Below are 25346 nucleotides of genomic sequence, written 5' to 3'. Positions count from 1 at the left end.
CACAGTACACATGCCATACGAAACTTGAACCTGACAAAGGACTACGTAATAAATGCACATCACAACACCTGAGTTCAGCTTGTAAACTTGCTCGTGAGGCAAGCTGGGCAATAAAACATAACGCAAAAACACGTAAGAGAGACAAGTGTTTGTTGTCAAGTCTGCTAACAGCTCTGCAAATTGATAGCTAGCTAGACATATGTGGAAATTAGTGGACTGCTCTTATGATCAACATTGGATGAATGAACAACTTCGTTGACATACAACAAGCAAGCACAACAACATACAACATAGAACGCAAGCAAGTTTACAAATAAGAGATTTACTTACTAGTCCATCAAAAAGAACGCCAGGTCAGCATCGCTGTTGCATCCTTTGCTGCTTTTTAGCTCTCGCCAACGAGTGAAAGCCTGACCGAGTGTCTCACTTTCTCGTTTTCTTTTCCTTGACTCTTCCGACTGTGTTTTCTTCGTCGACTCTGCCATGATTCACGTCTGAAATGCGTACTAGTGTCTTCCATAGAGGCTCCTTCATATGTTGTTGATGTATGCAGGGCCGTCGCTAGTGGGGTGAAAGGTGGTGACAATTATAGCAGTTATACTATATAGGCCCCTGTTGTATGAATAATTCTAATATTTATATTAGTTGTATGCTTGAGATTTAAATGAAAACCACAAAAACATGCAATTTGGTTAAATATTTTTTCCAAATATTCTCTTACCTCCCTATAAATGGTTTAGTCCGATCTAAAGTATTTATTAATTATTCAGCCAGTGACAAACATCAGAAGGACCCAATAAAATTGTAAGTCCCACCCCAGCTCGTGAACAGAACCAATCAGAGTTGAGGCGGCAGTGCCTGAAGTTAATGATGAAGTTGGTGGGAGAGGAGACTGACTGACTGAAACATGTCGGGGGAAAAGAAAATATAAATCGGAACCAGAAACGCCATGAACAGAAGGAGAGGGAGGCCAGGAGAGTTGTTGTATCCCAGTCAATCAAGATGTTCTTAAAGATAGCTTGTATTGTTATTTCGCTGGGAATAAGAAAACTACCGTCTACAGCCTGCCAGTCCTGTCACTCTTCATTATCGCTGTACACCACAATCCACCGAATGATTACGTAGTCAAAATTCCTGTCTTTTTACACTATTGTAAATAGTCACGGCACATTGCATTATGCACCTGACCTGCCGGATGATGATGTATTTATTACATAAAGAATACCGTAATTTAATAATATTACCAGTTCCATATTATCTTTATTAAAAAAATAAGACAATAAATGATTTTATTTTTTAAATTTGACTGCATTCTTGTCAATTTCTAAATGTTTACTTTTTGATTTATGAATTATAACAGACTAATGGAAAAAATATATATATATTTTGCTGTTACTTTTTTAAAATTGGTTTTATTATTATTTAACAATTTCTTGCTTTTTGTTAGTTTTTATTAGTTGTAATTTTTATATAAACATTTAACTTTTAACATCATCTTCTGTTATATGTGGGCCTCCATGCTCATCTATTGTACAGTATAGATGTATAGATATACAGTATAATATTGGTGGAGGGTGGTGGGGGCCCACATCAATATTTTTTCAGGGGGCCCCGAATCCTCTAGCTACGGTTGATGTTAAATACCATTTGACTAGTAACCAAAAGTCCAAATCATAGTCTCTGCTGCACCAATTTAACTGATATAAATACTAGTGTAGAACATTGCATAGAAACTGTGTCTATTCCTCGTTTAGTGAGATCAAATAATAAATCTACTGCAGGATCTAGGAAAAATCTAATTGTTATTAAAACAGAAAATGTTGCTATTAGTAAACAAAAACAAATTCTAAAGCTAGGTCTTCTAAACATTAGATCTCTCACACCTAAGGCAGTTATTGTAAATGAAATAGTCACAGATTATAGCTTCGATGTACTTTGCCTTACTGAAACCTGGCTTAAACCAAATGATTATTTCGGTCTAAATGAGTCTACTCCATCAGGATACTCCTATAAGCATGAGCCCCGTCTGATTGGTCGTGGCGGCGGTGTTGCAACAATCTATAGAGATATTCTCAATGTTACTCAGAAAACGGGTTATAAGTTTATTTCGTTTGAAGTACTTGTACTAAATGTTACGCTCTTAGATGTTAGAAAAACATCCCTATTATCTCTAGCCTTTGCTACCGTATATAGACCGCCTGGGCCTTACGCTGATTTCCTAAAAGAGTTTGCAGATTTTTTCTCAGACCTATTAGTCAATGTTGATAAAGCATTAATTGTTGGAGATTTTAACATACACGTAGATAATCCAAATGATGCGCTAGGGGCTGCGTTTACAGATTTATTAAACTCCTTTGGGGTCAAGCAAAACGTTACCGGACCAACTCATCGTTTTAATCATACACTCGATTTAAATATATCACATGGAATCAATCCAACCGATATAGATATCATTCCACAAAGTGATGATGTCACTGACCATTACATGGTAACTTGCATATTACGTACTCCTGTAATATATCATGCTGCGCCGCGTTATCGACCAGGCAGAACAATCCTTCCATCCACCATAGATAATTTTTCAAATTGCTTATCTGATTTGTCTCAGCTGCTCAGTGAACCCAAACAAATAGATGAACTAGAGGAACTAACTAGCACTATGAGCACCATTCTCTCTGGAACATTGGATTTTGTTGCACCCATTAGATTAAAAAAGGTCAGAGAGAAAAGTAAAGCACCATGGTACAACAATACTACGCATGTTCTAAAGAGAGAAACCCGTAATTTAGAGCGTAAATGGAAACAAACTAATTTAGAGGTCTTTAGAATCGCATGGAAAGACAGTACGTCACGTTATAAAAAGGCTCTAAAAGCGGCCAGGGCTGAGCATCTCCGCAAACTAATAGAAAACAACCAAAACAATCCTAGGTTTTTATTTAACACCGTGGCTAGACTAACAAATAAACAGACGTCACCTGAACAAAATATTCTGTTACAGTTTAGTAGTAATGATTTCATGAAGTTCTTCACTGAGAAAATAGAAAACATCAGAACCACAATTGTAAACGTTCAATCCTCAATCGCGCCTTATAATTCAGCCTCAATTATCACCCCGCAAGAACAATTACAGTGCTTTACAACTATAGAACAAAAAGAGTTAAATAAACTTATCACTTCATCTAAAACAACAACATGTTTATTAGATCCTATACCCACTAAACTACTGAAAGAAGTGTTACCTATACTGGAAGAGCCTCTCCTCAATATTATTAACTCATCTTTATCTTTAGGTCATGTTCCAAGAACATTTAAATTGGCAGTTATAAAACCTCTCATTAAGAAACCACAATTAGACCCACATAATCTAGCAAATTATAGACCCATTTCAAATCTTCCTTTTATGTCTAAAATACTAGAAAAGGTGGTGTCCGCCCAACTGGGCTCTTTCTTGCAAGAAAATGACATCTATGAAAAGTTTCAGTCTGGATTCAGACTGCATCATAGCACTGAAACTGCGCTCGTCAAAATCACAAATGATTTACTTTTAGCTTCTGACCAAGGCTGTATCTCAATACTAGTTCTACTTGATCTTAGTGCTGCGTTCGATACTATAGATCACACAATACTCTTAGATAGACTACAAAATTATACTGGTGTTCAAGGACAAGCATTAAGCTGGTTCAGATCATACTTATCTGACCGCTACCATTTTGTCTATTTAAATGGAGAAAAATCTATCATAACTCCAGTAAACTATGGAGTGCCGCAGGGATCTGTGTTAGGCCCTCTATTATTCTCAATATATATGATGCCACTTGGAAATATTATAAGGAAACATGGAATTAGTTTCCATTGTTATGCTGATAGATACTCAAATTTATATTTCATCACGGCCAGATGAAAACGCTAAATTATCCAAATTGACAGAGTGTGTTAAAGATATAAAAGATTGGATGACGCGCAATTTTCTTTTATTAAATCCAGACCAGACAGAGGTACTAATCATCGGTTCAAAAAAACGCCCACAAAACCTCTCACACTACAACTTTAACATAGTAGGATGTCCTGTTACTTTATCCTCTACAGTAAAAGACCTGGGTGTTATACTAGACTGCAACCTGTCTTTTGAAAATCATATTTCATATGTTACAAGAACAGCCTTTTTCCACCTTAGAAACATTGCTAAGCTACGTAACATGCTATCAGTTTCTGATGCAGAAAAGTTAGTTCATGCATTCATGACCTCGAGACTAGATTACTGTAATGCTTTATTAGCCGGTTGTCCTGCATCCTCAATAAACAAGCTACAGTTAGTCCAAAATGCCGCCACTAGAGTTCTTACTAGATCAAGAAAATATGATCATATAACACCAATTTTATCATCACTACATTGGTTACCTATAAAGTTCCGTATTAATTACAAGGTATTGCTACTGACTTATAAAGCCCTAAACGGCTTAGCTCCAGTCTATTTAACGGATCTTCTATCGCCTATAATCCATCGCACTCTTTAAGATCACTAAATTCGAGGCTTCTGGTCATTCCTAGGATATCTAGGTCCACCAAAGGAGGGAGAGCATTTTCACATTTAGCTCCAAAACTCTGGAATAGTCTTCCTGATACTGTTCGTTGCTCAGACTCGCTCTCCCAGTTTAAAACTAGATTAAAGACGCATCTCTTTAGCCAGGCATTCATATAATATTGTTAATCTTACAGTTAAATCCGACCTCTAGTTCCTAAACGCCAGAGGAGAACTGGCCCCCGACTGAGCCTGGGTTCTCCCAAGGTTTTTTTTTTTTCTCCATTAGGTCACCTGATGGAGTTTTTAGGTTCCTTGCCACTGTTGCCTTTGGCTTGCTCAGTTGGGGATATTTGGGGATATTTAATTTAATTAATCAATCAACAATACTATTGATCAGCATTACCAAACGTGGACGTTTTCCACTAGAAACAAACATTGATGTATTATTTTAATTTAATACTGTAAAGCTGCTTTGATACAATCTGTATTGTGAAAAGCGCTATATAAATAAACTTGACTTGACTTGACTTGACTACGGCCCTGGATGTATGTGACGTCGTGCCGTAAAGCAAGTCGTGATCTGTCGGGATGCCAACTCTCAAACTTGCATTGCTGGTTTTGCATTGCATCCCCCCCTGCTTTGCTATCGGGATGATTCGCCCTACTATGAGTTCGCTTATCAAAATTATTTCGAAGCTGTTGTATTAAGGTACAAATCTTGCATATTGTGCCTTTTAAGACAGCGCTTCTGACTGATCTCACATCCATTAAGAAGGTGGGGGACCTTTAGGCATCTCTGGCAGACATATGTAGAGCTGCGGGCTGGGCGACACCTAAACATTTGCGAGATTCTACAGTCTCAGAGTGGAGCCAGTGTCTTCCAGTATGTTGTGTACAAACACGTAATATGTGTGAAGCCTGGCTCTGTTACCCCTTTTCCACCAAGGCAGTGCTGGTACCGGTTCGGAGCCGGTGCCTACGCGCGAACCAGTTCTTTGTGTTTCGACAGCCAAGGAACCGGTTCTCGGCCAGGAAAATTGGTTCCAAAGGGGCACCAACTCTTTGCTGGACTAGACTTCTTCTTGAACGTAACATCCATCTATAGTAATCCAGACGAGCAGCACAAATGTGTTCTAAACGTCTTCTTCTGACCCCAATATAGGATCGCAAAGCCAGGAGAAACATTTGCAGAAAGACGATGTAGTCCACCATTGTAATTGTTATGCTTGAAGTTGGCGCAAGCGTTTCTGGGAAAGCTAAGACGTATGGCAACGTACACAGTGACGTAACAACGTTGTTCGCTGGGCTCTCTAGTCAGTGGAAAAACAAACAGGCTCTGAGAAGGTTCTCAAGTTGAACCAACTTTGAACCAGCACCAGTTCCGAACCAGTTCTTGTTTGGTGGAAAAGGGGTATGTGTCTCGCTTGCTGCGCCATTCCCCTCTAAGGACGAGATAGAAGCACTTATTCTGCTGGTATTGACTCCACTCTTGCAAAAGGCGGGATCTGCCACAGAGAACTTCCATATGTAGCACTGCCCTTGTGATCAGTCCATATGTATAACTACAGACTATAACTACAGAGACCACATCTGTAGGGAGGTAACATGTGGAGTGTTCCATTCCGGTTGGACTTCGCACGCTTTCCCAGAGTTATCTAATAATCTCACTGTACAGGGTTAGATGGAACATCAGTGATAGACATTTCAGTGCAAAGCCTTGTCCCTTCTTCCACCCCAACAGGTACAGGGGGGCCAGGCGGTTTAACCGGGGTGCTGGAAGGGGCACCATCTCGGGCGAGATCCCAATTCATCAGTCGTTCTGATGTAACGTCTCCGTTCCCTCCTTCAGGGAACGGGGGTTACTTTAGTAACCTAGAAGATTCTTCCCCTAATATTAAATACTTCAAAAGTCTAAAAAGACCTTTTGAATTACATGTGATGCTATTAGTGTGCCGTAAATATTAAAATCAAAATTAAGAGGCTGTCAGTGCCCCTGTGCGAGTAAACAGCCTACATAACTAGAAACCAAAAACAACATTTGGGGTCGAGCCCTAGGGACATCCCTGAATGCACCTACTGTACAGAAATACTTGTTCATGTCAGTAATTATGTTCTATATTAGTTTGTATCCATTATGCTTTGAAAAGCTATATAGTATGCTTTATTGTATTTCTCTGTCTCAGGATTCATTTTGCGCGGTCCCTCTGGTCCTCTGGTTGCTCCTCTGGGATCTTCAGTGATTCTGCCCTGTTATGTTGATGAACCTTTAGTAATGGAGGATCTGGAGGTGGAATGGAGAAGGAAAGAATCAGAGACTTTAGTTCATCTGTATGAAGGTGGTGAGAGTCGACCAGAGACCCAGCAGCAGGATTATCAGGATAGAGCTCATTTCTTTACTGAGGAGATTAAACATGGAAACTTCTCCCTCCGTCTGGACAATCTGAGAGCTGAAGATAAAGGAGAATACACATGTACCGTTCACACTCAGAAGGAGTCTGGAGAGACTGAGGTTCAGATAAAAGATGTTGGTGAGTCTGAACTGAAATGGATCTTCAGAAATACTTTGAGTGTGTGATATTTACACAGTTTGTTATTTCAGAGCGTTTGCTAGTCTCAGGATCAGATCGGCCCATATCTGCGTCTGTGGGTGAAGACGTCACTCTGAACTGCTCTGTAGACTCTCACATCACACCTGAAGACTTTGAACAGGTTTCATGGAAGAAAACCGATGAAGATGAAGACATTCTGGTTCTGCTCTACGAAAACAACGAGGCTTTTCCAGATTCATCAGACGAGCGATACCGAGACAGAGTTGAGTTCTTCACTTCTGAAATCCCCAAAGGAAACTTCTCTGTCCGACTGAAGAACGTCAGAACTGAGGATATAGGGGTTTACATGTGTGAAGTGTTTGCTGGAAGAGATTCAGCCAATGCAACTGTAGTGCTGGAGCAACTGGGTGAGTAAAAAAAACCCTAATAACTAACTAAAAACTTTTTTTTCATAATACTTGAATGAAATTAATAAAATGATAGTTTTGGCTTGTCAGATAACATCAAAAACATTCAATATATTGTTTTTATATTTATATAGTTTAGTTTTGTATTATATATGTTTTTTTATTACATTAAATAAGCTACGGATGTGCTTTCTCATGGGATACTCTGCAATTATCTTTTCAGTAATTCTTTTTTTTTTATACAACTGCTTTTTTCTCAGTACTTTTTCAAAACTTGTCACACAGTTCTTTAATCTTTTTAAGCTTTCATTTTCGCACACACATTTCACATTCTTTATTCTTTTTTTTAAAGGGACAATACATATTAATTAATATGAGCACTCGTGTCCATCATAAATGCCAGATTTAGCCATGCAGGCTCATTTTCATCTGTAGCCCCTGGCAGTTGATGGTAAAGGAAAGTCTATAAGTACATAAAACATGGAAAATCATATAAAATCACATTCCAGCAAACATAGCCATAACCAGAGCATATTAACACAAACACAAAATGGCTTTAAATATGAGACAGAAATAAACCACTACTCCAAATTATGAAGAAATGTTTGATTACCTAATAACCACTGTTATGCTGCTATTCTGCGAGTTCTGCTTTCTCTCTGTCAGTGAAGTCAATTCTGAAATGCGTCCGAAAATGAACCATAACTCAGCGAATACTCAGTTAAACAGGCATACAGACACACAGGCATGAAGCTTGTATTATCTTATTTTGAATGAAGTAATTTATATTAAAAAAAATATATTCTCAGTTTATGTAATCTGTATGAAAAGAGAGAGATGTCAGTCGTTCTCATCTCAGCTCATTATTTTTAATATGACCCCGCCCATGGAGAGCGCGCGCTATTCAAACGCAAATGATCTGAGGCAATCCATGTAAACTGTGAACGCCCCCATATCAGCTCGAGAAAACACATTGTACTTTTTACACCATCTCGCAGTGCTGTGAGGAATAATACTATCGTAATAATAATAATGGAAAATGTACCTCAGAAGTGCTGGTATTTCGAGGAGCAAACGGATGCCGCTGAGCTGAGGAATACTGTAGTAAGTTTTTTTCATTCTCAAGTGAATCGCGTTTCTGTGTGTGAATGAATGAACGGCAGAGATGCGCGCTGTTTACCACAACTCGCAAAAAGACGGTTTAAATTTGAATCGCATTTCTGTGTGTGAATGAATGATCCGCTTTTATATTCCTTATAATAAAAATGAAAGACCTATGTTACAGACATATGAAAGACAACATTTCGTTGACTAGTTTTGGATAGATTATACATTTTTACTGTAAAATATCTGCCACCTCAAATAAGCTTTTGTGGTAACCCTTCCTTTTACAGTCCTCTAATTACTAGGTATTTACCTGGTAAATATATGGTAAGTTATAGTTGGTTATTGGTAATTACCACAGGTAACAAGTATGTAAATGCAGAGAAACTACAAACTAATTACTAGGTATTTACCTGGTAAATGTATGGTAAGTTATAGTTGGTTATTGGTAATTACCACAGGTAACAAGTATATAAATGCAGAGAAACTACTAAGTATTTACCTGGTAAGCATATGGTAAATTATAGTATTTTAGTGTGTAATTACTTAAGGTGATTAGTATGCAATTACAGAGAAACTACCAGGGAAAAAAACACCACTGTTAAATATCAACTCAACAAAGTACTGTGTACTTGTTACCTGTTTAGGTTGGTAATAACTCCGATTTAATTGTGTACTTCCTCAGAATGTAGGCAGACAATTTTTAGAAACACCTCCAGTATTACCCATCAATTCAAGTTAGGTTTGTAGTTATCCTAGGGTTATGTTGGTAACAGTCCATGTTTATTTATTACTATCTTGAAATTAAGACGGTAGTTTCCAATAAATTACTTTGTCTTACATAGTTGTTGTTCATTGCTACACCCATTTATAGAGAGTTTATCAAATAATTTACCTTACACTTACCTGGTAACTACCCCGCAGGAACAGTTTTCCCTAATGTCATGGCACATCTTAAATACTGGGTATGTTCTTGCAGATGTTTTTACAATTTACTCAGTAAGTAAAGTGCAACTGTACTGTAAAATGAAGCCTTGTTTATTTCCATGGTATTACCGGAATTGTACCATATCATTCCCTTTTCCAGTCACATTTTTTATTTTTTTTTACCTCGTATGTCCTGCAACGTTACCAAGGAAAACATGACAATTTAGCAGCTACTCGGTAAGTAAAGTGTAACTGTACTGTAAAATGAAGCCTTGTTTATTTCCATGGTATTACCGGAATTGTACCATATCATTCCCTTTTCCATAGTCATATATATATATATATATATATATATATATATATATATATATATATATATTATTATTATTATTATTATTATTATTAATTTTTTTTTTATTATTATTATTATTTTTTTTTTTTTTACCTCGTATGTCCTGCAACGTTACCAAGGAAAACATGACAATTTACTCAGTAAGTTAAGTGCAACTGTACTGTAAAAGGAAGCCTTGTTTATTTCCATGGTATTACCAGACTCTTACCACATCCTTTGCTACTGCTTAAACATTTTTGAAATCACAAACTTTTACCGTGTGTTCTGCAACTTTACTAAAACATTCCAGCCTGGTCTCATTGTTAATACGTAGTATTAATACGTAATTTTCAAAGATAGAAAACTACATAGGCTACAATTATGAAGAAAAACAACATACGTGTAATCACAATAATTTATTTATTGCGAAAATGTCAAAACCGGTACCAAAAGTCGTTCACATGACGATGTGTTGCAGTCACAGTCCTCTCTTTCAGTATATAATAGTTTTGAATGAGGTACAGAGCAGAATTTAAATTATTAATCCATGAAAATGTTAATCCGGCTTCGCTCTGTGTGAAGGCGCGCGCGCTTCTCCATTGCAAATGTAGTTTACCGACTGAAATACGGCATGTCGCAATCTGTGACGAACATAGACGAACAGGCGAGAGCCAATGAGCGTTTGATATCAATGCCGTAAAACATGTCGTAACGCTTCTTGAGGGCGCAATTTTTGAATATGAATTCATCATCACGAGCGCGGGATTTGACAGTTACAGACTGCGCTGCTGTGATAGCCTGTGAAATGGAGATGAAGATCACTCACTGGATAAAGGGCTGAATTTGGATCTCTTTCTTGCAAACGTATGGATTCTAAAGATTTGGATTATATCAAGTATAATAAAATTGATGTCTTTTGTGAATTTATGTTGGGTTTTGGTGTATTATTGTTCTATTGGAGAAAACACATTTTGTGTCTCACTGTAAATAAACTATAATATTAAAATGGTTAAACGATTAAATAAGGTATTTTTAAGGTTTTAAAGTGTATTCTTGTTTAACTGCATGTAGGCTAATCCTCCGAAACGAGTTTGCAGCAGAAGGCACGAACAGAGCGAAATGTTATTAGTCTATTTCTTGAGTAAACTGCATAAATGCGACTGAAAACGTAATTGATAAGACATTTGAATGCAATAGAGTCAAAACATTAATGCCACGATTTTAATATGCATAAATAAGAATACGTACAAATATGTACGTCGGTAGAGTTGTTCATACGTAAATAATTTACGTTTTTGTGCTGTTAATACGTAAACATTTTACGTTTTAGTGCTGTAAATACGTCAGTATTATACGTTTTTGTGTGTATAAAACGTAAGTAAATGTACGTATGGTAGAATTACACTTTACGTAAAAATACACACATATTCTCATGAGATCACGTTGAACATTCTCAGTAAGTAAAGTGAAACTGTACTGTAAAAGGAAGCCTTTTTATTTCCATGGAATTACTGGGATCTTACCCTATAATCTGTAATAGCTACAGCTATTACAGATTATAGGGTAAGATCCCAGTAATTCCATGGAAATAAAAAGGCTTCCTTTTACAGCACAGTTACACTTTACTTACCGAGTAAATTGTCATGTTTTCCTTGGTAACGTTGCAGGACATACGAGGTAAAACAAATTGTGACTATATGGAAAAGGGAATGATCAAGTTATATGGTACAATTCCGGTAATACCATGGAAATAAACAAGGCTTCATTTTACAGTACAGTTGCACTTTACTTACTGAGTAAATTGTCATGTTTTCCTTGGTAACGTTGCAGGACATACGAGAAAAAAAAAAAGAAAAAAAAATGTGACTATGGAAAAGGGAATGATATGGTACAATTCCGGTAATACCATGGAAATAAAAAGGCTTCCTTTTACAGTACAGTTTCACTTTACTTACCGAGTAAATTGTCATGTTTTCCTTGGTAACGTTTCAGGACATATGAGGTAAAAAATTGTGACTATATGGAAAAGGGAATGATCAAGTTATATGGTACAATTCCGGTAATACCATGGAAATAAACAAGGCTTCATTTTACAGTACAGTTGCACTTTACTTACTGAGTAAATTGTAAAAACATCTGCAAGAACATACCCAGTATTTAAGATGTGCCATGACATTAGGGAAAACTGTTCCTGCGGGGTAGTTACCAGGTAAGTGTAAGGTAAATTATTTGATAAACCCTCTATAAATGGGTGTAGCAATGAACAACAACTATGTAAGACAAGGTAATTTATTGGAAACTACCGTCTTAATTTCAAGATAGTAATAAATAAACATGGACTGTTACCAACATAACCCTAGGATAACTACAAACCTAACTTGAATTGATGGGTAATACTGGAGGTGTTTCTAAAAATTGTCTGCCTACATTCTGAGGAAGTACACAATTAAATCGGAGTTATTACCAACCTAAACAGGTAACAAGTACACAGTACTTTGTTGAGTTGATATTTAACAGTGGTGTTTTTTTCCCTGGTAGTTTCTCTGTAATTGCATATAATCACCTTAAGTAATTACACACTAAAATACTATAATTTACCATATGCTTACCAGGTAAATACTTAGTAGTTTCTCTGCATTTACATACTTGTTACCTGTGGTAATTACCAATAACCAACTAAAACTTACCATATATTTACCAGGTAAATACCTAGTAATTAGTTTGTAGTTTCTCTGCATTTACATACTTGTTACCTGTGGTAATTACCAATAACCAACTATAACTTAACATATATTTACCCGGTAAATACCTAGTAATTAGTTTGTAGTTTCTCTGCATTTACATACTTGTTACCTGTGGTAATTACCAATAACCAACTATAACTTACCATATATTTACCAGGTAAATACCTAGTAATTAGGGGACTGTAAAAGGAAGGGTTACCGCTTTTGTTTGCCAATTTTTGCTCATATGTTAAATAAAGTATGTTTTGTCAAAAATAAAGTCATCAAATAATATGTTATGAGTGTTTTTTCCAATGTAGCCTAGGCTATATTCAAAGTAATGAATCCTTAACTTTGAAATATGTATGTTAAAATGTATACTTTAGTTTTTACAAAGAAAGATTACATTTGAATTGTTGTAATTGTAACCTTTTTAATAAAAAATATATTTACAAGGTATATGTAAACAAACTATTAAAAGGTAAATGTAGGAGCCTAAATGCAGTTAACTGATAAATAATTTTAATTTATGCGTTAAATAGTAATTTACATGATTCATTTATGTGGAGGAAATTGAAGGGAATATTTACAGTATTTACAGGTTGATGCAGTAAATATTTACAGTAATGCAAGGAGTTAATTTTGTAATTATCTAAAATGTGTATGGATAATTTAGAGTGCATTTATATTACATTGGTGATATTTTGGGAATAGAGGATTGTTATCGCACTTACCTAAATCTCATGTACCTTTAATTGCTTGCAGTACTCTCGCGAGAATTGTAAAAGTTTCTGAGTGAACAGTCAGGCAAGCAGAGAGTGGAGCCACATAGTTTTTTTTACCTTTTTTCTCTCTCTCTCCCCCTTTTTTTGTCGTTAATTAATCATTTTTATTTTATGTAATATTCCTGTGCTGATGTTTTTGATGCTAACTGAGTAAACGGATACGTTTTTTCACGAGTGGTTCTGTGGATTTATTGATGTGGATTCTGACGAAGGGAGTGGACAAAGTGTCAAGCTAGGGCTTCATTCAGTGGAAACCTACATTTTAGTCAAAAAACTTGCTCTGCACGGATTATTGGACTTTGGAACGGCCTGACTCGAGACAAAGGACGGAAGGAGGAAACTTTCACGGTGAATCTGTAAGTCGTTGCTTTCCTTGCTCTGCTGTGGATCGTTAATTGAATCACGAGGAGTGCGGTTGGTGTGCGCACCGCCGTAAGAGAGAAATAAATAAATAAAAGGACGCCGTTCGGCTGAACGACGAAGTGGAACGCATTGTGTGTGTGTTAAGTTTACCCTACGGTTTTGACATTTGCATTGACTAAGTGTGGAAACATTCGTTTGTCATGGATGAACAAGACAGTGAAAAACGGACAGTAAAAATGACTGAGAAGGCTGTGGAAGAACACAAGTCTAGACAACTCCATGCACGCAGGTATAAGTTATCCCAGCTAACGAGCATGATAAAGCATATTGAACAATTAATGGAAGATGATGCAAACGCCGACATTGTTAAAAATAAATTGCGTGTGGATTTCAGTGGTTTGCAGCAAGAATTTTCCGACTTAAATTCTGGTTTGAGAAGATTTATGTCTGAAGAAGAATTCCTGGATAATCAAAAGAATTGGTTTGATCTTAAAAATAAGTCAATAAATGATTTCTTCTGGAAATGTGAGGAATGGATGAAAGATGTCATGAAACGCTCTGAGCAGGCTGAAGAGTGTGATAAACACGTAATGCCAACAGATAGTAGGTCTACATCATCAAAAACCACCACGAAACGCTCAAGCAGACCCGGATCACGATGTGGAAGTGTGTCATCATCTTCAGTCAGAATAAAGGCAGAAATGGAGCGTGCTTCTTTAAAGGCACAGGCTGCAGCTTTAAGAGAGAAGCTAGCCATAGAAAAAGAAGAAGCAGATTGGCATGCAGAAAAAAGATGCAGGGAAGCTCAGCTGCAAGCAGAAGAAAGGCGGCGAGAGGCGGAGTTTGAGGCTGAGCAAAAAAGAATAGAGGCTAGAAATAGAGAAATAGAGAATAAAGGCTAGAAAGGAGATGCATGCAATGCAGACCGCTCTTGCAGAGTCAGATGCAAAAATGGAAGTTTGGCAAAAATATGAGTGCACACAAGCAGCCGAGAGCAGTATAGAAGCTAATGAACAGATCACTGAAACAAAGGTGAACACCACCTACCAACCACCAACACAGCACACCCCGCCTACGTCCAATCTTGAAAACAAGGTTCAGCTGGCAAGGCCACAAAGAGCTCTGACTGCATCGAACATGGACCTCAATGATGGACCAGTGCTTGATAGTTTATGCAAGGCTATCTCTCAGCAAGTTGACGTCACTGAGTACCTTGTGAAGAATCACAAAGCCACATTACTCCCTGAGCTCACCATTCCAACATTCAAGGGTGATCCGCTTGAGTATAAATCCTTTATCAGATCTATTGAACACAGAGTTGAAGATCGCACTGGTGACAGTCGTGATCGCTTACAGTTTTTGTTGCAGTACACAAGTGGACAACCACATGAGTTGGTAAAAAGCTGCATTCACATGGAACCCTCAGCAGGTTATGCTAAAGCGAAAGAAATGCTGAAGGAGTTTTACGGTGATGACTACAAGATTGCAGAAGCCTACATAAAGGAGGCTTTGGATTGGCAGACAATCAAGTCAGAAGATGGCGCTGCACTGCAGTCTTTCGCATTGTTCCTCACAGGCTGCTGCAACACAATGACTGATATAAGCTACATGGAAGACTTGGACAACACAGCTAACATAAAGGCACTAGCTAACAAGCTGCCGTACAAACTCAAAGAAGCTTGGAGAAAGTCTGTGTGCGACCTACAAGAAAAAACAAAAAAAAGGGTGAAGTTCAAGGATTTTGTCGAATTTGTCAACAAGCAAGTTAGATATTTACTACACCCACTCTATGGGAACATACAAGAAACCACCTCCAGGCCAAAACAACCAGTACAACAGAAAACACACCTAAAATACGCAGAGACACTCAAACCAAAGAAAGTATTCACAGCAGCCATTGTCTCCTCCCAAACTGAAAATGACAAACAACCAACGCCAAAAACACAAAATGTCTTAGTGGATGCAAACAGCAAGCCTTGTGTTTATTGCAAGGGAGAGCAACACAGTCTCACAGTCTGCAGAAAACTCAAGAGCAAGCCGCACAAGGAAAAGATTGACTTCCTGCGAAGCAAAGGTCTGTGTTTTGCATGTTTGAAACATGGTCATATGAGTAACAGCTGTAAAGAGAAAGCTCAATGTCAAGAATGTTCTCGACTGCATCCCACACTGCTGCACATGAACACTAAAGGCTTGCGAGAAGAAGCCACAAGTGAGCGTTGTGAGCAGCAATCTGTCTCAAGTGCCCTTGTACACATGAAAGAAACTTTTGCTGTCACCGGGGCCGGTAAGGAAAACTGTGCTCTTTCGATCATTCCAATGTGTGTCAAAGCACAAAAGGGAACCAAGGCAGTGACAACGTACGCATTTTTGGATCCAGGTAGCTCAGCTACTTTCGCTACGGAGTCTTTAATAAACCAGCTGAATATGAACGGACGCAATACAAGCATCTTGTTGCAAACAATGGGGAATGAATCTATTGTTAACACTTGCATTGTGAATGGAATGGAAATCAGTAGCTTGGATGGCAATCACTTTATTGAACTTTCAGAGGTGTATTCACAGAAAAACATCCCTATAACCAAAGACAATATTCCCCGCCAAGAGGATGTTGACAGTTGGCCTCATCTAAAGGAGGTGAAACTCCCCACTATCCAAGCAGAGGTTGGATTACTCATAGGAGCAAATGTTCCCAAGGCGATGGAGCCACTGCAGGTGGTTAGCAGCGTGGATGACGGCCCATACGCTGTAAGAACAATATTAGGCTGGACAGTAAATGGGCCACTCAGGGGTGGAAGCGGTATAAGGGAGACAAACACATTGACAGGAGTCACCACCAATCGTATCTCTGTAGCCAAGCTAGAACAGCTCTGGCAACTGCAGTTCAAGCAGGACTTTCCAAGATGGCGCCGCGGATGGCTGCCTCGGTGTTGAGCTCTCCAGCTGTTACACTGTTTTTGTTAGTTTGTCCTGTTTTATGTTTGTCATACGCTATCAGTTATACCAGGGACGAACTGCTGAACATTCGGCAGCGCACACCAACTGATCACCAACCAGTTTTTGATTCTTCTGGCGTTTTGCGGAACATTGTCGTCGGTTGCGCCGCTGCACTGTGGAAACAGTATAAGACGCGCAGGCGTGGGAAGCGAGCCGGCACACTTGTTAAGCTCAGGCAGCGCGGATTCAGAACGGCGCTGCCTAGCATCCATCTGGCGAATGTCCGCTCTCTCCCTAACAAAATGGACGAACTACTTCTGCTCTCACGCAAAAACAAGGACTTTACCAACTCTGCTGCTCTGTGTTTCACGGAAACCTGGCTGAACGAAGCCATTCCGGACAGCGCGTTACATCTACCGGACTTTCAGCTGTTCAGAGCGGATCGCGATATGGAGTCAACGGGGAAAACGCGTGGTGGTGGGACATGCTTTTACATCAACAGAAGGTGGTGTACTGATGTAACTGTGTTAAGGAAGATGTGCTGTCCTGATGTGGAAGTGCTTTTCATTAACTGTAAGCCGTTCTACTCGCCGCGGGAGTTTTCCTCGCTCGTTCTCATCAGTGTTTACATTCCACCGCAAGCACACGTGAGTACGGCGCTGCAACAGCTGGCTGATCTGATCACAGAAACAGAACAACAACACCCGGACTCTGTTCTTATCATTCTCGGAGACTTTAATCAGGCAAAACTCACACGTGAGCTGCCTAAATTCAAACAGCACATTACATGCCCCACCAGAGACAATAATATCTTGGACCATTGCTACACCACAACAAAGGATGCATATCGCTCCGTCGCCAGAGCAGCTCTAGGACTTTCCGATCACTGCCTGGTTCATCTTCTACCAACTTACAGGCAAAAACTTAAAACTGCTAAGCCAGTAATAAGGACTGTAAAGAGATGGACCAACGACACAGAGCAGGTCTTACAAGCCTGTTTTGAATGCACTGACTGGAGTGTTTTTGAAGCTGCTGCCAGCGATCTGGACGAGCTCACAGAGACTGTAACATCATACATCAGTTTCTGTGAGGATTTATGCATCCCTACCAGGACTTACTTATCATTCAACAATGATAAACCATGGTTCACACCAAAACTCAGACAGCTTCGTCTGGTCAAAGAAGATGCCTACAGGAGTGGGGATAGGATCTTGTATAATCAGGCCAGGAACACATTGACAAAGGAGATTGAAGTGGCTAAGAAGAGCTATGCCAAAAAGCTGGAAAACCAGTTTTCCTCCAACGACCCTGCATCAGTGTGGAAAGGCCTGAAAGACATTACCAACTACAAGACACCATCCCCCAGCACCGACAGCAACAAGCATCTTGCGAACGAGCTAAATGTCTTTTACTGTAGATTTGAGACCCCCGATCAGACACCCCACACCCGCCCTGACCATCTCTCTACACAGCCATCAACACCTCCAGCCATCCCCCTCCCCTCCCCCCCTGCACTTCAGATCAGTGAGGATAATGTGCGTCAGATCTTCAGGAAACAGAAGAGAAGGAAAGCACCAGGCCCAGACGGTGTTTCACCAGCCTGTCTGAAAACCTGCACTGACCAGCTGGCCTCTATCTTCTCACTGATCTTCAACAGATCACTGGAGCAGTGCAAAGTCCCTTTCTGCTTTAAACGCTCCACCATCATCCCAATCCCGAAGAAACCAAAGATCACAGGACTCAATGACTACAGACCTGTTGCCTTAACATCTGTGGCCATGAAGTCATTCGAAAGACTGGTGTTAGCATATCTGAAGGACATCACTGGACCCTTGCTGGACCCCCTGCAGTTTGCCTACAGAGCAAACCGGTCTGTGGATGATGCGGTCAATATGGGACTGCATTACACCCTGCAACATCTGGACAAACCAGGGACCTATGCAAGGATTCTGTTCGTGGACTTTAGTTCTGCCTTCAACACCATCGTCCCACCACTGCTCCAGACCAAACTGACCCAGCTCTCTGTCCCTAGCTCCGTCTGTCAATGGATCACCAGCTTTCTGACAGACAGACAACAGCTAGTCAGAATGGGCAAAATCACGTCCGACAGCCGCATCATCAGCACCGGTGCTCCACAGGGATGTGTTCTCTCACCACTGCTCTTCTCCCTGTACACAAATGACTGCACCTCTAAAGACCCCTCTGTCAAGCTCCTGAAGTTTGCGGACGACACTACTGTTATCGGACTCATCCGGAACGGTGACGAGTCTGCGTACAGACAGGAGGTGGAGCAGCTCTGGCTCTTTGGTGCAGTTATAACAACCTGGAGCTGAACACGCTCAAAACAGTGGAGATGATCGTGGACTTCAGGAGAAACCCCCCTGCACTCCCTTCACTCACCATCATGGACAGCACTGTGACTGCAGTAGAGTCATTCAGGTTCCTGGGCACCACCATCTCTCAGGATCTGAAGTGGGACACTCACATAGACTCTATTGTGAAGAAAGCCCAACAGAGACTGTACTTCCTGCGTCAGCTGAGGAAATTCAACCTGCCAGAGGAGCTGCTCGTACAGTTCTACTCAGCTGTCATCCAGTCCATCCTCTGCACTTCCATCACCGTCTGGTTCGGCTCTGCTACCAAAACCGACCTCCGTAGACTACAGCGGATAGTTCGGACTGCTGAGCGAATCACTGGCACTACCCTTCCCACACTTAAAGAACTGTACTCATCCAGAGTGAGTAAAAGGGCTCGCAAAATCACTCTGGACCCGTCACACCCAGCACACTTTCTGTTTGAACTGTTACCGTCTGGTCGACGCTACAGAGCACCGAGCACAAAAACAACCAGACACAGGAAAAGTTTCTTTCCCCAGGCCATCTACCTCATGAACACTTAATGTTCCCCTACTGTGGAACAAACATGTGCAATACTTCCCTCAGACATTTCATTATAGCACCTTATAACTTTATATATATTTATAATTTATAATTTTTTTTTATTTTTTTTATTTTTTTTATTTATACCTATGTTACTTGTCACTTGTCTTGTCACTTTATATTGTATGTGTACTGGAAGCTACTGTCACCAAGACAAATTCCTTGTATGCGCAAGCATACTTGGCAATAAAGCTCTTTCTGATTCTGATTCTGATTCCTGATGCTGGACAAAACGAAGACATTGAAATGTCCAAAGATGATCACCAGTTTATTGACATGGTGTCTCAGTCCTCAAAACTCGTGGATGGTCATTACAGTGTTTGCCTGCCGGTGAAGAACAAGTAATTGAGCATGCCAAACAACAGATCAGTCACAGAGCAACGTGCGTTGAACCTACGGAAAAGATTCTCCAGAGATGTCAAGTTTCATGCAGAATATGTTGCATTTATGGATGACCTCCTCAAGAAAGGCTACGCAGTGAAGCTGGATAGCGTTGAATGTCAGCCAACTGAGGGACGAACATGGTATCTGCCTCATCACGGAGTTAGACATCCAGTTAAGCAAAAACTGCGTGTTGTTTTTGATTGTGGAGCGAGCTTTCAAGGAACATCGCTGAACCAATAGCTCCTACAGGGACCTGACCTAACAAGCTCGCTAGTGGGGGTCCTTTTAAGGTTCCGACAAGAGACTGTGGCGGTCATGGCTGACGTGGAGGCTATGTTCCACCAGGTCAGAGTCAGCGATGAAGACACGGATTTCTTCAGGTTTCTTTGGTGGCCCGAGGGGAACTGCGAGCAGGCACTTGTTGAATACAAGATGTTCGTCCACATCTTTGGCGCGACGTCTTCGCCAAGTGTTGCAACTTTTGCACTTCAGAAATGTGCTACAGATTTTGAGGATGAATTTGGTCAAGAAGCTGCCAAAACAGTGAAGAAGAATTTTTATGTAGACGATTGTCTTAAGTCAGATGAAGACACCGCAATTACCCTTTGCACTGACTTGAGGAGCATGTTGGCAAAAGGTGGATTTCGACTAACGAAATGGTCGAGTAACAGTCGAAGGTTGCTCAACTCCATTCCTGAAGAGGAAAGGGCCAAGGGTTTTCAGGATTTGGACTTGGATGAAGATAACTTGCCAATGGAGAGAGCATTGGGAATTCATTGGTGTGCCGAAACGGATCAGTTCAAGTTCAAAATCAACCTCAAGGTTCGACCACACACTAGGAGAGGCCTGCTTTCCCTCGTCTGTTCCATTTTTGATCCGATGGGTTTTCTTGCTCCAGTAGTACTGCCTGCAAAAAGAATCTTGCAAGACTTATGCCGGCAGAAGTATAGCTGGGATGAAGACCTGCCTGATAACGTCATTAAGAGTTGGAAAAGGTGGATGTCTGGATTGCAACAGCTTGAGACCTTTGGAGTTGGCAGATGTGTTAAGTCAAAGCAGTTTGGTGCGCCAGTCTTTGCACAGTTACATCATTTTGCTGATGCTAGTCAAGACGCATACGGAACAACAAGTTACCTACTGCTACGCACTGCAAGCGGTGAAGCTCAAGCCACCCTGATTATGGAAAAGGCAAGGGTTGCGCCCTTAAAGTATCCAACCATACCAAGAATGGAATTGACTGCAGCCACAGTTGCCGTCAAGATGGACAAGCTTCTGAAGAAAGAGCTTGAACTGGAACTTAACGAATCAATTTTTTGGACAGATAGCACGGCTGTGCTGAAGTATTTGAACAGTGAAGGCACAAGATTCAAGACTTTCGTTGCCAATAGGATCACAACAATCCTGGAGCACTCTCAGACTTCACAGTGGAGATACGTTAATACCAATCTGAATCCTGCTGATCATGTCTCGAGAGGACAGACTGTTGAAGCGTTCTTGAATAGTGAAAGCTGGCTTTCAGGACCAAGTTTTCTGCTCTGTGCACAAGACCAGTGGCCCAAAAATCCAGATCCTGGAATGCTGGACATTGACGACTCAGAGGTTAAAAAGGTAGTTCAAGCGCATGTTATTCAGACACAAGAGCCCAAAGATGCTATGGAACAGTTGATGACCTATTACTCATCCTGGACAAAACTAAAACGCGCTGTGGCCTGGTTTCTGAAATTTAAAGATTTGCTTAAGGAACTGAAAGCAATGAGAAAGGAACCAAACTCACACAGAGAAAACAGAATTAATCAGTTCAAGAAAGCTTTCAAAGGAACACACCTAACCTGTGAAGGTTTGACTGAAGCAGAAAGAGAAATCGTGAAATACTTTCAAAAACAAAGCTTCAAAGAAGACTTGACTATGCTAAAGGAACATCAAAGGGTAAAGAAGAGTAGTTCACTCTACAAGCTGAACCCTGTACTTCAAAACGGAGTCATTAGAGTTGGTGGAAGGATGAGCCGTGCAGCAATGCCAGAGGATTCCAAGCAGCAAGCCATCTTGTCAAAAGATTCACACATCACGATGCTTGTGCTGAAGCACATTCACGATGTTACAGCTCATGCCGGGAGAAATCATATGTTGGCACAACTGCGTCAAAGATTCTGGGTTCCCGGTGCAAACGGTGCTATTAAAAAGTTCTTGTCCAAGTGCATCAGCTGTAAGAAACTACACGGAACTGCCGGTAAGCAACTCATGGCTGATCTACCAAGATGCAGGGTTCTGCCTGACAGTCCTCCATTCACAAGAGTCGGTGTTGACTACTTTGGTCCATTTCTGGTGAAAAGAGGAAGAGGGCAAATAAAGAGATACGGTGTCATCTTTGCATGTCTTGCCATACGAGCCGTACATCTAGAAGTAGCATCTTCACTTGACACTGATGCATGCCTCAATGCAATTAGAAGATTTATTGCAAGAAGAGGACAAGTCAAAGAGATGTACTCTGATAATGGAACCAACTTCAGGTCGGCTGACAGTGAGTTAAAAAAATCAATAAAAGAATGGAACACCAGCAAGATAGCAAAGAACTTGCAGGAGAAGGGAGTTCAGTGGCACTTTAATCCGCCAGCAGGTTCTCACCATGGAGGAAGCTGGGAGCGGCTGATCCGCTCGGTGAGAACAATTCTGAACATCTCAGTGAAGGAACAACTTTTGGATGAAGAAGGTCTCCATACCTTACTGTGTGAAGCTGAGGCCATCATAAACAGCAGGCCAATTACCCAGGCATCTTCAGATCTCAACGATTTAGAGGCCTTAACGCCCAACCACCTGTTGTTACTCAAGGTCAAGCCTGAGTTACCCCCTGGAGTGTTCAGCAAGGATGACCAGTACGCTAACCGCAGATGGAGGCAAGTCCAGTACCTCGCGGATGTCTTCTGGAAGCGCTGGTGTAAAGAATATCTTATGCAGCTCCAGGAACGTCAACGATGCTCCACTCCTGGAAGAAACTTCAGTGTTGGTGATGTAGTGCTGATTGTAGATGATACATCGCCCAGAAATTCATGGCCACTTGGAAGAATTGTGGAGATTTTTCCTGACAAGAAAGGCTTCGTTCATCAAGTGAAAGTCAAGACTAAGAGCAGCGAGCTTTGTCATCCGATAACAAAGCTATGTCTTCTTCAAGGATCTGAGGACAATTTATAGCCTAAACTGTTTCAAAGGAAAGACCCTATTTCGTACAGGGCGAAGACCAAGAAGATTTCTTTAGATAGTTTGTTAGTTAGCATGTAGGCTCCTTTAATTTAAGTTTTGAGTAATTGTTTCAAGGACATTGATAACAATTAGGGGCCGGTAATGTAGGAGCCTAAAGGCAGTTAACTGATAAATAATTTTAATTTATGCGTTAAATAGTAATTTACATGATTCATTTATGTGGAGGAAATTGAAGGGAATATTTACAGTATTTACAGGTTGATGCAGTTAATATTTACAGTAATGCAAGGAGTTAATTTTGTAATTATCTAAAATGTGTATGGATAATTTAGAGTGCATTTATATTACATTGGTGATATTTTGGGAATAGAGGATTGTTATCGCACTTACCTAAATCGCATGTACCTTTAATTGCTTGGAATACTCTCGCGAGAATTGTAAAAGTTTCTGAGTGAACAGTCAGGCAAGCAGAGAGTGGAGCCACATAGTTTTTTTTTAACCTTTTTTCTCTCTCTCCCCCCCTTTTTTTGTCGTTAATTAATCATTTTTATTTTATGTAATATTCCTGTGCTGATGTTTTTGATGCTAACTGAGTAAACGGATACGTTTTTTTCACGAGTGGTTCTGTGGATTTATTGATGTGGATTCTGACGAAGGGAGTGGACAAAGTGTCAAGCTAGGGCTTCATTCAGTGGAAACCTACAGTAAATATAAGCCTTTTCTTTAAATATTTTTTATTGTGTTTTATTAGTGACAAATTTGGGGAGAAGATACATATTCTAAAACTGAAAATACAGTATGAGAATTAACTGCACAATTACTAGACATGTTTTCCTTGGATATTTTGAAAGCACAATTTGTAAAAAAAAATATATATATTGAGATGCTTCTAACTGTGAACCAATTTGGTAGAATATATATATCATTCTGATATGATTTTTTTTTTTTTTTAAATCAATGTTGGAAACCGTTGTGCTGCTTAATATATTTTTATAACCAATGAAACGTTTTTTTTTTTCAGGATTCTTTGAATACAATTTTGATTGCAATCAACAATTTTGATTATTTATTTTGCTCACATTTGATTTGCTTAGAGCCCGCATCAACGGGGCATAAGCATTTACTGTGAGATACCTGCCTTTACTTTTGTTTATTTATCGCTCACAATTGCTTTGTTTATAGCCGACTGATTATTTTTTTATTTTGCTCACATTTGATTTGCTTAGAGAAAATTTAGAACATTTAGTTCCTCCACATAGAGGAATTACAATAAAACAGATTGAAAAACAAAACCTTTGAATCTCCTCTCATTCTTTGTTCTTTGTTCAGGCTGCCTCACTTGATGGCCCATTAGCCATTGGGGGAGTGTCTATGTCACACCCCTGGTCTGAATCTCATTAATATTGATAGGCCATTACCACTCCCACGCATAAACCTCTTCTGACAAATAAACTGACTTACAAAGTTTAAATCAATGTATTGTTTTATTTGAACGATTAGGCAGGATGATTTTCAGATCATTTTGAAGAAACTCTAGGCGACAACATCCATTAGTCAAAAGTCTTATTGACACATATTTAGTATGTGTTTTGTGGCCTTATTTCAGAAACTTTAGTTTTTAGTTTTTTTCAATAACCATGCATAAACATTATTCTCTCAAAAATACAAACATGAACATATATGTTGCTCACATATTATGGTAGCCCTGTTTGTGCTAAATAGAGTGTAATTACACCTTTGCCATTTATATCTTTATAAGCAACTGAAAAAAGCACAAATGTCAGGGCATGTCAAAACATCTCAAGGACCCCAAAAACACCTCAGACCCCAGAGGGTTAACAGGGACACCCCTGAGAAAATCTTTGCTATTTTGACTGAAAATTATAGTTGCACCCAGTCTTACGTAGCGGCACAGTTGCAATTCTACCAACGCACTCAGCGAGAGGGAGAATCTTTACGTGATTATTCACATACACTTAAGTCTCTGATGGATATGTCTGTACGTAAAACCCCTGGGGGTATCCCCAATTCTGACGTGCTGTTGCGTGACCAATTTATTGAAGGTGTGCTGGACGACACGTTGCGTAGAGAGTTAAGACGTGTTGTCACAGTACCAGCTATCCCTTTTGTTGACCTTCGGGGTGTTGCCCTTAGGTGGGGGGAGGCCAGTAGACAGAATAAAT

The 25346-nt window shown here is 39.8% G+C and overlaps 1 protein-coding gene across 2 annotated transcripts in view; it reads left to right on the top strand.

Annotated features, from left to right (window-relative positions):
* The window catches only part of LOC311079122 (CD276 antigen homolog), a 140093-nt gene that overhangs the window by 105296 nt on the left and 9451 nt on the right, over window positions 1-25346 (top strand). The window contains exons 2-3 of one of the 2 annotated variants that reach the window (XM_084108322.1): window positions 6706-7050; window positions 7122-7478. The exons of the other annotated variant lie outside the window; for it this stretch is intronic. Of the exons in view, the coding sequence (XP_083964448.1) occupies window positions 6706-7050; window positions 7122-7478 (702 nt within the window). The remainder of the gene's footprint in view (window positions 1-6705; window positions 7051-7121; window positions 7479-25346) is intronic. 2 annotated transcript variants of the gene reach the window in all.

This window comes from Abramis brama (assembly GCF_963993115.1).
Source record: "Abramis brama genome assembly, chromosome: 1".
Lineage (NCBI taxonomy): Eukaryota > Metazoa > Chordata > Actinopteri > Cypriniformes > Leuciscidae > Abramis > Abramis brama.
The sequence above is the reverse complement of the archived record's forward strand: the minus strand, read 5'-3'. Positions and strand labels throughout refer to the sequence as shown.